The sequence below is a fragment of the Triticum dicoccoides genome, chromosome 6A, assembly GCF_002162155.2.
Source record: "Triticum dicoccoides isolate Atlit2015 ecotype Zavitan chromosome 6A, WEW_v2.0, whole genome shotgun sequence".
NCBI lineage: Eukaryota > Viridiplantae > Streptophyta > Magnoliopsida > Poales > Poaceae > Triticum > Triticum dicoccoides.
In genome coordinates this window covers 57293499-57307154 of record NC_041390.1, presented here as the reverse complement: position 1 = coordinate 57307154, position 13656 = coordinate 57293499, and the positions used below count along the sequence as shown (strand labels likewise).

The following is a 13656-nucleotide window of genomic DNA, read 5'->3' as shown; positions in this document are numbered from 1 at the left end:
AAAAAAGATAAAAAAAAGAATACTTAATTAATTAATTAATTAATTAACTTAATTAATGTTGCTTAATTACCCAATTAACTATCTAATTAGCCTAAGTAAACATGTTAGTTAACTAGACAGTCAATGACAGGGGGCCCCACCCCTGTTGACCAGTCAAAGTTTGACTGGTCAACTGGGTTCCCCTGGTCCCACTTGTCAGCCCGTGTACAATTTTTTGTGTACACTGTGCTGGGTACATCTAGCAATTTAACATTAATTTCGAATTAAAATAAATTAGAAAATGAATTAAAACTTTGAAAATTAATATAAAATAATCGTAACTCGGATGGAAAAACTTTGTACATGAAAGTTGCTCAGAACGACGAGACGATTTCGGATACGCAGCTCGTTCGTCCGCCACGCGTCCCTAGCATAGTGAACTTGCAACATTTCACCTCCGGTTCATCTGTCCAAAAACGCGAAACACCGGGGATATTTTCCCGGATGTTTCCCCCCTTCACCGGTATCACCTATCCCTGCGTTAGATCACCTCTAGCACCGCATTTGTCATGTTATGCTTTGATTGCTCTGTTATTTATTATGTTCCCCCTCTGTTACTTTTTCCGGTAGATCCCGAGGCCGCTGCCAGTACCCCCTGTGATCGACTACGGTGTTGACGATCCCTCTCTCTTGCCAGAGCAACCAGGCAAGCCCCCCCCCCCTTGATCACCAGATATCGCCTACTCTTCTCTATACTGCTTGCATTAGAGTAGCGTAGCATGTTACTGCTTTCCGTTAATCCTATTCTGATGCATAGCCTGTCATTGCTGCTACAGTCATTGATACCTTACCCGCAATCCTAAATGCTTAGTATAGGATGCTAGTGTTCCATCAGTGGCCCTACACTCTTGTCCGTCTGCCATGCTATACTATTGGGCTGTGATCACTTCGGGAGGTGATCACGGGCATATACTATATACTTTACACTGTTACATTACCTGTGATACTGTTCGGAGTTGGGGGCTGAAAGGACAGGTGGCTCCATCCCGGTAGAGGTGGGCCTGGGTTCCCGACGGTCCCCGACGGTTACTTTGTGGCGGAGCGACAGGGCAGGTTGAGACCACCTAGGAGACAGGTGGGCCTGGCCTTGTTCGGCATTCGCGGATACTTAACACGCTTAACGAGATCTTGGTATTTGATCTGAGTCTGGCTACTGGCCTATACGCACTAACCATCTACGCGGGAGTAGTTATGGGTATCCCGGCGTCGTGGTATCAGCCGAAGCACTTCAGACGTCAGCGACGGAGCGGTGCGCGCCGGATTGGAACGTAAGCCTGCTCTTGTATTAAGGGGGCTAGTTCTGCTTCCGGCCGCCCTCGCAACGTGCAGGTGTGCTATGGGCGATGGGCCCAGACCCCTGTGCGCTTAGGTTTAGACCGGCGTGCTGGCCTCTCTGTTTTGCCTAGGTGGGGCTGCGACGTGTTGATCTTCCGAGGCCGGGCATGACCCAGGAAAGTGTGTCCGGCCAAATGGGATCGAGCGTGTTGGGCTATGTGGTGCACCCCTGCAGGGAAGTTAATCTATTCGAATAGCCGTGATCTTCGGTAACAGGACGACTTGGAGTTGTACCTTGACCTTATGACAACTAGAACCGGATACTTAATAAAACACACCCTTCCAAGTTCCACAGACAACCCGGTGATCGCTTTTCTACAGGGCGGCGAGGAGAGGATCGCCGGGTAGGATTATGCTATGCGATGCGACTGGAGATGCGCTTGGAGATGTTACCTGGATATGCTACTTGGAGATGCTACTTGGAGGACTTCAATCTACTCTCTTCTACATGCTGCAAGACGGAGGCTGCCAGAAGCGTAGTCTTCGACAGGATTAGCTATCCCCCTCTTATTCTGGCATTCTGCAGTTCAGTCCACTGATATGGCCTCCTTACACATATACCCATGCATATGTAGTGTAGTTCCTTGCTTGCGAGTACTTTGGATGAGTACTCACGGTTGCTTTCTCCCCCCTTTTTCCCCTTTTCCTTTCTTTCTGGTTGTCGCAACCAGATGTTGGAGTTCAGGAGCCAGACGCCACCGTCGACGATGATTCCTACTACACTGGAGGTGCCTACTACTACGTGCAGGCCGCTGACGACGACCTGGAGTAGTTTAGGAGGATCCCAGGCAGGAGGCCTGCGCCTCTTTCGATCTGTATCCCAGTTTGTGCTAGCCATCTTATGGCAACTTGTTTAACTTATGTCTGTACTCAGATATTGTTGCTTCCGCTGACTCGTCTATGATCGAGCACTTGTATTCGAGCCCTCGAGGCCCCTGGCTTGTATTATGATGCTTGTATGACTTATTTTATTTGTAGAGTTGTGTTGTGATATCTTCCCGTGAGTCCCTGATCTTGATCGTACACATTTGCGTGCATGATTAGTGTACGATTGAATCGGGGGCGTCACAATAGCAGTCTCTTCCACTTGGTCACTACAAAGAACACAATTATAGGATTCCAGATATATCTTCTTTCTTCTCAAGAGGTTTCTTGTATTGACCTTGTCATATAGTAGTTGCCAAATGAAAATTTTGTGTCTGAGCATGGCTGAGGTCTTCCATAGGAGTTTAAACAAGTGGTGTGTGAAGTTGATGGGCCAATGAGACATCTATACATCTTCATAGAGGAAAATTTTCAGAGGTCCAAGAATATCTCCAAATGTCATTTTGATCTCTCGTCTGGGTGTTATGAGTGATATTATGGACCACTTCTAACCGTTGATGACCTTCCACAGAAAGTGGTCGATGAAACAGAGCTTCAGAGTTATCAATGTCAAATGCTTGTTGGAGGGTGATGTCTTTGTTGATGGCAAATGAATACTCCCTCCGTACCAAAATTCTTATCTTAGATTTGTCTAGATACGGATGTATCTAACACTAAAACATAACTGAATACATTCATATTTAGACAAATCTAAGACAAGAATTTTGGGATGGAGGAAGTATAATTTAGGGAACTGATTTTGAAGTTTGGTATGCATCCAGCTGTCTGACCACAAGAAAATAGTATCCCCCGTGCATGACTAACAGTGAGCATTTTCCTTGAAGCCAGGAAGCAACTTTAAAATGGCTTTCCACCAAAAGGACCCAACCAATCTAGATCTAGGAATTTGATGTGTATAGTATGCCTCCCAAATAATTTTCACACATGGAGTATCTGCTTTATTCAAGATTATGCAGGAATTTCATCATAAGAGCCTAAGTATGAGTAGCAATGTCTAAGATCCCCAAACCCCATGAGTCTTGGGCAGGCAGGCCTAGTCTCAAGAGATCAGAGCAGCTCCCCTATCATCGGTACCATATTTCCTACAAAAGCACTATTTAAGATATTTGTTTATTTGATGAGTGATTTTCATGGGAATGACCAGAGTGCTCATATAGAAAATGTGCATGTTGGAGAAGACTGATTTGATCAAAGTTAATTTGTCCCCATAAGATAGCAAGGTGGAGCAACCTTGAAGTCTTCTTTCAGTTCTCTTCAAGAGTGGGAGGAAGTCCTCAGTTCTTGGCTAGGACAAACATAATGGCAACCAAGATATTGCATTGGAAGTGAACCAACTTGACATCCAAGCAGAGCGGACAATTCAAGCATCATGTGGTCAGGGGTGTTAATGGCAATCACGCACCTTTTAATCCTAATACCTAGTAATCGTGTAAGTGCAATGAACTAGATCTCAGCTAGTTCACGGAAAATTTACACTCATACTTCGGGATACAATGCACACAAACATACGTGTCACACGAAGCACAAACCCTTCCCAGTTTCTTCTTCCTTTGTGTGATACCATTCATATTGACCTCGATATTACATGTTGCATTTTGTTTCGAGCACCACCACCGATAATAATCACAGTGGATGATACCTCCTCCTAATACTAACCCTGGACGTCCATTTTTGTAAATAATCGATCTACTCCCTCCATTTTTATTTACTCTGCACATTAGAGTTGACTAAAGTCAAACTTCATAAAGGTTGGACAAGTTTATAGAAAACAATATAAACATTTACCATAACAAATATATATGATGTGAAAGTACATTCAATAATAAATCTAATGGTATTGATTTGTTATTGTATATGTTCATATTTTTGTTTATAAACTTTTTACAAAGTTTGACTTTGACCAAAACTAATATGCGAACTAAATAAAACGGAGGGAGTACATTACCATTTTTATTCTTAAATTTCATTGTGAAGTGTACAATAGAAGGCTCTGGATGTAACCTGTACGAATCATGGTGTCCAAAGCATTCCAGAGAGGATATGTAGACAATACAAAATTCACAGTGTAAAAAAAAGTAAGCCCGACAGTATAGTACATTAGTACTAAAAACATACAAATCATATTTTACTTCTACTGATTTTCTGAATAACTATTATTGAACAATGTGTTGCATTTAAGTATAAAAAAATCAATTATTGCTCATATCAAATTATATACATCCACCTTTTGGAAGATAACGGATATAAATTTTCTAAGATTGTCACATGTCAAGCAAAGTTTTGAAAAATAATCTATTATGCACGTGACGACCACACTGGTGCCGCCAAGTGAGGAAACGGGGATTCAATGCCTAATTAGACATAGATGGACCATTTAACTATCAGATGTGTGAAAACTCATAGATAGATCCTAAAAGACTCCAAGATGAACATACATAGTATGTTTTTCTTGTCAGTTGTCAATTAATCAAAAGGGAGAAGAAAGGAATGACAAACTGGTATATAGAATAACCTCTAATGCAAGGTAGTCAGAGTCGGGATTCAGAGTCGGGTCGATTTTCCTTAGACAGAATCGAGTCGTAGTATCGAATCGTGGAATCGAGGATTCTACTAGATTTACTCAAATAAGATATTTTGTATCCACGGAAGAAATTTATATGTGTTCTATAGAGTTCTGACACTAAATATAGAGCAAAGACGTACACATCAATGCTAGTTCTATTCCACTTCTTTTTATGGCTAACCTACTATTAGCTTGGATGTATGGAACATATATGAGAGGCAAATATATAGTAAATTGAAATCTTCGACGCACGAAATTTAGTTACGGGGTGTTTAGAATACGTGAATAGCCGATCACTTGTATATCCGCCCTGCAGTGTTGAACCTTGAAGGGTCTTGCTCTCCTTCTCGGATCAATCTTGACGCATCCTCCTTCCCACGCCAATTCCATTTGTCGAGAGGTATGATCCTCAATTTTGATCTAGATTTTGAGAGCCAGATCAAAGGTGGTGGGTGGCTGAGCATTTGGGCTTGGGAGGGGAATAAAGGGCCATGAGGCATGTGAAAATGGTTTGGAAGATGGCATACTATTCTGCTACAACTAAACAAACGGCTTACATAAATTAGTAGAATCGGACATAGTCCATAGCATAGTCGGGATTCTACAGTTTTGTACATGATTCTATGATTTGGATAGCGACTCGACATGGATTCTACCTGATCCGGATTCATAGTGGGACTTGGATCGACATGGTTCCGTAGGGTCGTGAAGTCGTAGGATTCTAGGAGTCGAGTCGGGATCCTGGCTACCTTGCTCTAATGCACACAACACATTCTACAAAATCCTTGTGCCGAGCAAACTAGGATATGGATCAGATTTGCTTAGATCAAATCCTTAAATGACTCACACTTGATGTTGTGGATATGAATTGGATTGGCTTAGAGCAAATCGTTGAACTACACACATGATATTGAGGTGTTGCCTCTTTCCTGTGCTAAAATGGATTTGAAAACAAGCTGCCACCAAAAGCATAATTTTTTCTTCTGGTTAATGATCCAAAACAGATAGAACACTAGGGCTCTTGTTCATAAAAAGAATTTCTTTATTGATGATTATACTTGTGCCATGTGTGACCTTTCAGTTGCTTGAAACTAGAGATCGTCTCTTCATGCATTGCCCCTTTGCTAAAACATGTTGGGCATATATGTTCCCTACCTGGTATCCTAATTATCCAGGAATTCAGGAGGAAAATGCTAGTAGTAGAGTTGTCCTAGCTGTCCCTTTTGCTCTGGAAATCATTGTCCTTGTTTCATGGGCCATATGGTCAACATACAATGGCTTCTTATTCAAAGGCATAAACCCATATACTTGCAAGAAAAGTTCGAAGAAGAGCTCAAATGGATCATCTAGAGAGCCAAGAGGAAGGAATACCAAAATTTTGATACATGGCTTTCTTTCTCTTCTTTGTACATTGGTTTATTTCCTTTTTCTTTTGGCCTATATAGTTCGTCATATTCTTTTGAGACCTTTGGTTGTAGTTATTATTTAAAAATTAATAAAATACACTGCAGAGTCCTGAAGTTTCCCTAAAAAAAACCTGGATTGGCTGATGCTTTGCCTGCATACTATTAGCAATCGGTACTGGGAAAAACCATCTCAACATTGTAGTCACGGGCTCATGCTTCGACAAAAATATTTGAGATTTGAATATAAAGGTGCGTGAACCAGTGGCGCCACGTACAAGCTGGGTAGTCAATTGACTACCCAGTTTTTTTGGGTAAAATCAACGTATACATATAGAAATCCTGCCAAAAATTAATACAAATCCCTATATTTGACTACACATCTTTAAATTGAATACACAAGATTGTAGCTCTGGCACCGGTGCACTGGCATGAACTATTTCACCTATATAGTGAACATGAATATGATGTCAACATTTCTCATTCAGAACTTGTGGTACATGATAATGAATTAAGGGCTGCACATTGTTATGTAATTATGATCTATAACTCAGTACATGCAAAAGTTGATGCTTTTATCAAATCACCGAAGAAAGCAATGGAATTCAAATGCAAAAGTAGACACCAATTGAATTGATGGCACACGCGGGCAAGATACATGTACCCAACAGAGAGGCACGGCGCTAATGCAAGCAAGGAGCATGTACCCAACAGAACACATGCTTGCAACATTATGATTAAGGTTTGTATGCATTTATAAGTGATGTACATAGTTGCAAATGCAAAGAAGGGTAGAAAGCAAATGATCTTGTTGGTATGTAACACTGAGGTGTAGAGGAAGCAAGTTGTATGTATGTTGTTTGTAACAAAAAAGAAACAAATTGATTAGTAGCAACAATGAATTTATTCAATCCCGAACTAATTAGTTCTAACTTCTAAAACGTAATTGTTCATCTTGAGATGATTTTAATGTTGACTTAATTTAATGGAGTTGTTATTTCTTTGTTATGCCTTTTCATGGTAAAGAGGTTTGTTTGGGAAAGCTTCTAAGTCAAGGGTTCAATGTTTGCGAGACAAATGCATTTAGCCCTAGTAAAGAGCTGGTTTTAGGGAAAGCCAGGATTTCACTTTTCAGTCAACCATCCGGCTGGAGTAGTTAACCTTCCTGATGTGCATCGATTTAGTGGAGGATCTCGGCGTGCAGCATGAACCCCCCGCGTGTGGTCTTGACGTGGGTGGGATGCTACTTGTGCTGGAGGTGTCCTCCATTGTGCTAGCTGAGGCGATGCGCTGGCACGGACATGGATGGGGCAGTGGACTGTGGTAAGGTGGTCCTTCGTGAACTGCACGCCGCTGGCGGTCTTCATGGCCATGGCCTTGGTGCTCGCTTGGCCTGGGTTGCTGGGCCTCCCAGTCCTAGGCAAATAGCTCCCATGCGACATCTTTGAATTGAATTGTCTCTCATGCAACGTCGTTGGTCGTAATGGCTCTCATGCGACGTCTCCCAGCACAGAGATAGCTCAAGCAAGACAACCCGTTTACGCAGCTAGTTGGTTGTTACTTGGGCTGAGGTTTGGTTGAGACACTAGGGGTTATGTGCTCTGACTGGTGGGGTCCACCTAGGGCCACGTAGTCAAGAGTCAACCGTCCATGACTCGACCGGTGACTGTGTGACCGTGCTTGACTCGACCGTGCTGGACTGGGAGAGCGGCGCCGCCGTAAGCATCTTCTCCGGCAGAGGCAGCTTTTTCTTCTCCATGGTGGTGGAGCGCATTTCTCGGCAGCGGCAAAGCTATTGCGAGTGAGTACTTTCGAAACCCTAGTCCCACTCCCCACAATTTTGGGGGATCTGTGGCCTCATGCTGCCCCTCTATTTCTTGGCGATTTAGAATCTCGATTGGATCCGGGGGTTGTTTCTTTTCCGCGGCCCGGTGGTGGAGCGCCTTTCTCGGCAGCGGCTATTGCGAGTGAGTATTTTCCAACTCTAGTCCCATTCCCGATTGGATAGGAGCGCGGGGGCTAAATGAGATGGAGCGAGGAGACAGTGCTTCAAATCGGTAATGCTGCCCTCTTTTATCTTTTAGCTGTTATCGAACTCGATTTGGTAGTGACTGTCGCTTACACTGCCGCCGCTGCCTGCCATTGATAAAACATGGGAGGTTCAGGTTCTGCCACCACATTCGCAATTATAGTGGAATTTTTCCCCTGTAAAGCCAAGCTCAGTGATGGCAGTGTCCAATACATTGATAGAGATACCACCGTGAGGTTGGATGTTGAACTTGCAGATGTTGATCCCCAGGAATTGGAGACCATGAGGGAGAAGGCCATGGGCAATTTAGTGGAGAGAACTGGGGAGAGTGTTGTTTGGGGTCCAGAACAAGAGGTATCTCTGCAACGTTTTGATAACTATAATGGTGAATATGTGAGAATTGAAGATGGAGAATCCATGGTTGCTAAAATTGATCAGCAAGAAGGGTGGGCAAGCAAACAAGTAACATTTTATGCAGAGCTAATTGATCTGCAAACTCATTCCAGAGTTGGTTATGTGCCATCAAGGATGGATGCACATGTGGAAGATGATGAGTGGGTTTCACAAAAGAAGATGTTGGCATTGTTGACTGAACCGACTGTAGTAGCTGAAGATACATAGATTGATGCAGATGGAGAGGAGGGAACCCATGGTGCTAGGAAGATTGTTGTTGACTGGAATGTAGTAGAGTTGAATGAAAAAATAGATTTGGTCATTACACCAATATCTGACATTGATATGGCCGAAATGTTTGACATTCAAGTTGATGACAAAGATAAGGAGAAGGATGACAGTTCTTTGCCTGTTGATGGTAACACGGGCCCTAGAAATGCAAATGAGGATGAAGAAGAGCTGATGAGAGAGGCTGCAGATGATGTGGATGATGCAGATGATAATGAGTTGGTTTGTTTGTATGACAAAGAGAACCTAGTTATTGAGGTGGGAAAGTTGTGGCCAAGCATGAAGGAGTTTAGGATGTCTTTCAAGACCTATGCAGTGAAAAAAGAGTTTGATGCCAAGACTATGTGGACTGATCGAAAGAAATTTTATGCTCGGTGCAAAGGTTATGATGGTGGTGGCAATCCTTGCAAATGGTACTTGTCTGCCAGACTACAACCTGATGGAAGTACAGTAAGGGTAAATCAAATACCACACCAGCATACATGTATGACCACTTCACAGAGAGTTCCAAAGATGACATCACAGCTTTGGGTTACAGAGAAGATTACTCCTATTTTAGCCAAGACTCCAAACACTATTGCAAAGAGGCTTAAAGTTGACTTGGAGAAGCTGTACCCCATCCAGCTACAATATACCACAGTGTGGAAAGCAAAACAAAGGGCCATGAAATCATTGTATGGTGACTGGGCAAATACATTTAGGATGCTGTATAGTTTTAAAGCAGAGGTGGAGAAGAGGTCACCTGGAAGTGTGGTGGAGATAGATATAGAGGTAGCAGAGGATGGCAAGGTTTTATTCAACAAGTTTTTATGTGTTTGAAGCCTTGCATAGATGGATTCAAAGCAGGTTGTCGTCCATATTTGAGCATAGACTCATCTTTTTTGATTGGAAAGTAGAATGGTCAGTTGGCTGCATGCAATGCTTTAGATGGACACAACTTGATGTTCCCAATTGCAATAGGAATGTTTCAATCAGAGACAGAGGCATCATGGATATGGTTCATGATGCAACTGAAAAGATGCATAGGGCCAGTTTCTTCTTTGGCCATCCACATAGATGCATGTAAAGGGTTGGAAAATGCATTAAAAATGTTTTCTCCATGCTGAGCAGAGGGAGTGCTTTGGACATATGTGGATGAATCTGATAAAAAATTTAGAGGAGATGAATTTGGGCGCATGTGGCCAGCAGCAAGATCCTACACCAGACAGACACATTCCTATCACCTTGGTAAGATATTGGCATCATGTAGTGATAATGAATTTGCTTCATGGTTGAACACCCACCATTCTCTGTTGTGGTACAGATCAGGTTTTAATACTGCCATAAAATGTGATCATATCAATAACAACTTGGCAGAAAGTTTTAATAACAAAGTGAAGGATTTGAAAGACTTGCCTGTGCATGACATGGTGGACCAAATAAGGATCATGGTCATGCGTTTGTTGGAGTTGAGAGGAAAATTGCTAATATTTTGGAACGGGACAAGCTTCCAGCAGTGGTACAACAGGTGATCAATAGGAGTAGAAATCTTTCACATCTATCTATTGAGAAATCTTTCTTGTGGGGTGCTGAAGTTAGAGATACAAAGAGTGGCAAGAGGCATGTGGTAAATACTGAGTTGCATGAGTGCACTTGCCAAGAGTGACAACACACTAGAAAACCATGTGAGCATTCCATACTTTTTTGGCATCTAAACCCAGGTTAAATATGCACCCATATTTGCATGAGTATTATTCAGTACAAAAAATCAAAGTTGCATATGCAAGTCCAATTCCTGCACTGACTGACCAGTCTCAGTGGCCTGAGGTGGAAATAGAATTTACCTTGTGTCTCCCTGTCACTAGAAGAAAGGCTGGGAGGCCAAAACAGAGCAGATTCAAAGCTTGGTTTGAGAAAGGTTGTTGTAGTAAGAAGGGGGGAAGGAAAATGAAAAGAATGATAAGACCAAAAGGGCTCAAAAAGGTAACAAAAATAGGTGCAAGTTGTGTGAGGTACTTGGGCACAGAATTGGTTCATCCAAATGCATCTACACTCCTTAGAGTCCAAAGTATGTTTATGTTACTATTTTTGCAAGTTTTTGATTTTGCTACTTGTTCTAGTATCTAACCAAGTGAAATGCTTTATTTTTTAGGAGGAAGCGTGCAGAAAAAGCCCCACCTCTTGTTGTTGAACAATGCTGGCCAGTGAAAAAAGCAAGACTCAATGGCTTTAGAAGGAAGAGCACTAAGCAGATAATGTTTGGTGACAAAGATATGGAGCAAACTGAAACTGTTACTGCTGAACATGAGCTAAGTGTTTCTGTTTTGGACGATGTGATGCATACTGAATCTGTTTTGCAGGCGCTAGGGCAACCTGAAATTGTTGCAGATGTAGCAACTGTTGTGCTGCCATGCGAATCTGCTTTGACAGCTGTGTTGCCATGTTTGGAGGTTGTGCTGCCAAGTGTTGAGTTGCAAACTGAAGTAGTTGAACAATGTGTGCCATCTACTCAATCTGCAGAAGTGCAAACTGAAGAAGTGGGACATGGTCAGGTGCAAAAGTTGAGGGGGCCTAGTGGAGTTGGCACGAAAACCCAAGGGGCCAAAAAGCAAGAGCATCAGCATCAACAAACTATGCACCGTGGAACCCAACAGTGGAAAAAAGGAGAAGAAATCGAGTGGTAGAAAGAAGCAAAAGAAATAGAGTCGAAATCATTCAAATTTGATGTGAAAACTTAAGTTCGTTGTCATTTGATGTGAAAACTTATGTGCCATGATGTTGATTTGACTTGAAATTCAAATTCAAATTTGAACCGACATTCAAATTTGAACCTATCTCCAATATTTTTTGAGTTCATTTGTTTTTTCTGTGATGTTGCATTGTTTTATGTACTACTATGCACTTTAGTTCATAAATCCAACCCTTTTTGCGAAGTCCAACTCATAGTCACTGAAAATGTTGTCCAGACAGGCTCCAAAGTAAGGGAAAGCGACCCCATTTCTAAGCAAGTTTTTTTCGACCTTCTCAAAATCACCCAAAAAGATTTTCTTAGCTTATATTATACCTATATAGGATCAGTACGAAGTCTCACCTTTTTTGAATAAGTATTCATATTATTAATTTATTTCTGAAAAAACACCCTTTAATACAAAGTCAGCAATAAAACAAGTTTAAAAATTAAAAATGCAAAAATAACTTCAGATCCTACTTAGTCACTCCAAAACAAGTTTAAAAAAATAAAAATACAAGTTTTTGATTTTTTGCAATTTCAAAACCTCAAACCCTCTTCTCACTCCTTTGACTCTATGCAACCTCAGTCAAGATAGTCCAATTTGTGAAGGTTTTTTCATGCAAAGATCATTAGATCAAGTTTATCATTTTATATCATAACTATGTAACATAACAAGACTATATGCGTAGGTTTTTCATTTTTTAGAATTTTTTAGAATTTTTTTGAATTAGTTATACACATTTGAATGTTCGGTCAAAACCTTTCAAAACCCCGTTGACTGCCTCCAAAACCCATGTAACCCTAACGCCAAACGTCCACCGTCGATCTAACTCTAACGCCAAACTGCGGCCGTCGGATAGGCCTTCTAGAAGGATTCCATGGGGGCGATCCGTGGGAGCCCTGATTCTCCAATCTGATTGGCCACCTTGTTTTTTTTCTCTGACGAACAAATAACATTGAGCGGGGGAGCATCTCACACTAGTAGAAAAAGGGTTAAATGTGAAGCACATTAGTGCCGGTTTGAATTTGAGCCGGCACTAATGTGACAATTAGTGTCGGTTCCAACGGCTAGGCGGGCGGGCATCATTAGTACCGGTTCGTGGGCAACCTTTAGTACCGGTTCATGCCATGAACCGGTACTAATGAGGTTGTGTCATGCTATGGTCAGGCTGGGGCCCCCACGAAGACCTTTAGTACCGGTTCATGCCATGAACCGGTACTAGAGTCTCTTTGTAATTTGATTTTTAGTCCCACCTCGCCAAGAGAGAGGCAGTATGAGCGGTTTATAAGCCGTAAGTGCACAGACAATGACGAAGAGTTGCAATGCTCACCTGCATGTTGATTAGCTTCAAGCCTTGCGAAATAGCATAGATTGCACTGAGCTATGTGCAGTGCAGTCTACACTATTCCGAATGGCTTGAAGCAAATTAACCAGCATTGCACCTCTTTTTATTTTTAATAACTTATTTGAACTCCGGACTTCTTTTGTGTTCAGTATGCAACATTCAAAGCAACGTCATCAATTTCCAACATGTTCTGACATCATTTGTTGTTTTTCGGTCATTTACCTAATTGTTTAGAGAGCTAAATGACCATGAAATTGAAAATCACTACAAAATGAATCCTGAAAATGTTGAAAACTTGGCATGGTATCATCATATCACCCGCATAGCATGCGCGAAAGAGTAGAGAGGGTCACGGCAAAAACTGGACGCACTTCGTGTACAAACTGGATAAACTCTTTCGGAGTATCAGGATTTCGGACGAGAACTCATCTGTTACACGGCCACTTCAATGTTTTTTAAACTTATTTGAACTCCGGACTTTTTTTGTGTTCAGTATGCAGCATTCAAAGCGACATCATCAATTTCCAACATGTTCTGACATCAATTGTTGTTTTTCGGTCATTTACCTAATTGTTTAGAGAGCTAAATGACCGTGAAATTGAAAATCACTACAAAATGAATCCTGAAAATGTTGAAACTTGGCATGGTATCATCATATCACCCGC

General features: G+C 41.8%; 1 protein-coding gene across 1 annotated transcript in view; it reads right to left on the bottom strand.

The window, feature by feature from the left end:
• The window catches only part of LOC119315641, an 11764-nt gene extending 3765 nt beyond the window's left edge, over positions 1 to 7999 (bottom strand). Inside the window, exon 1 of the mRNA XM_037590181.1 lies at positions 7871 to 7999. Within this exon, the coding sequence (XP_037446078.1) occupies positions 7871 to 7999 (129 nt within the window). The remainder of the gene's footprint in view (positions 1 to 7870) is intronic.
• Positions 8000 to 13656: the final 5657 nt, after the last annotated feature.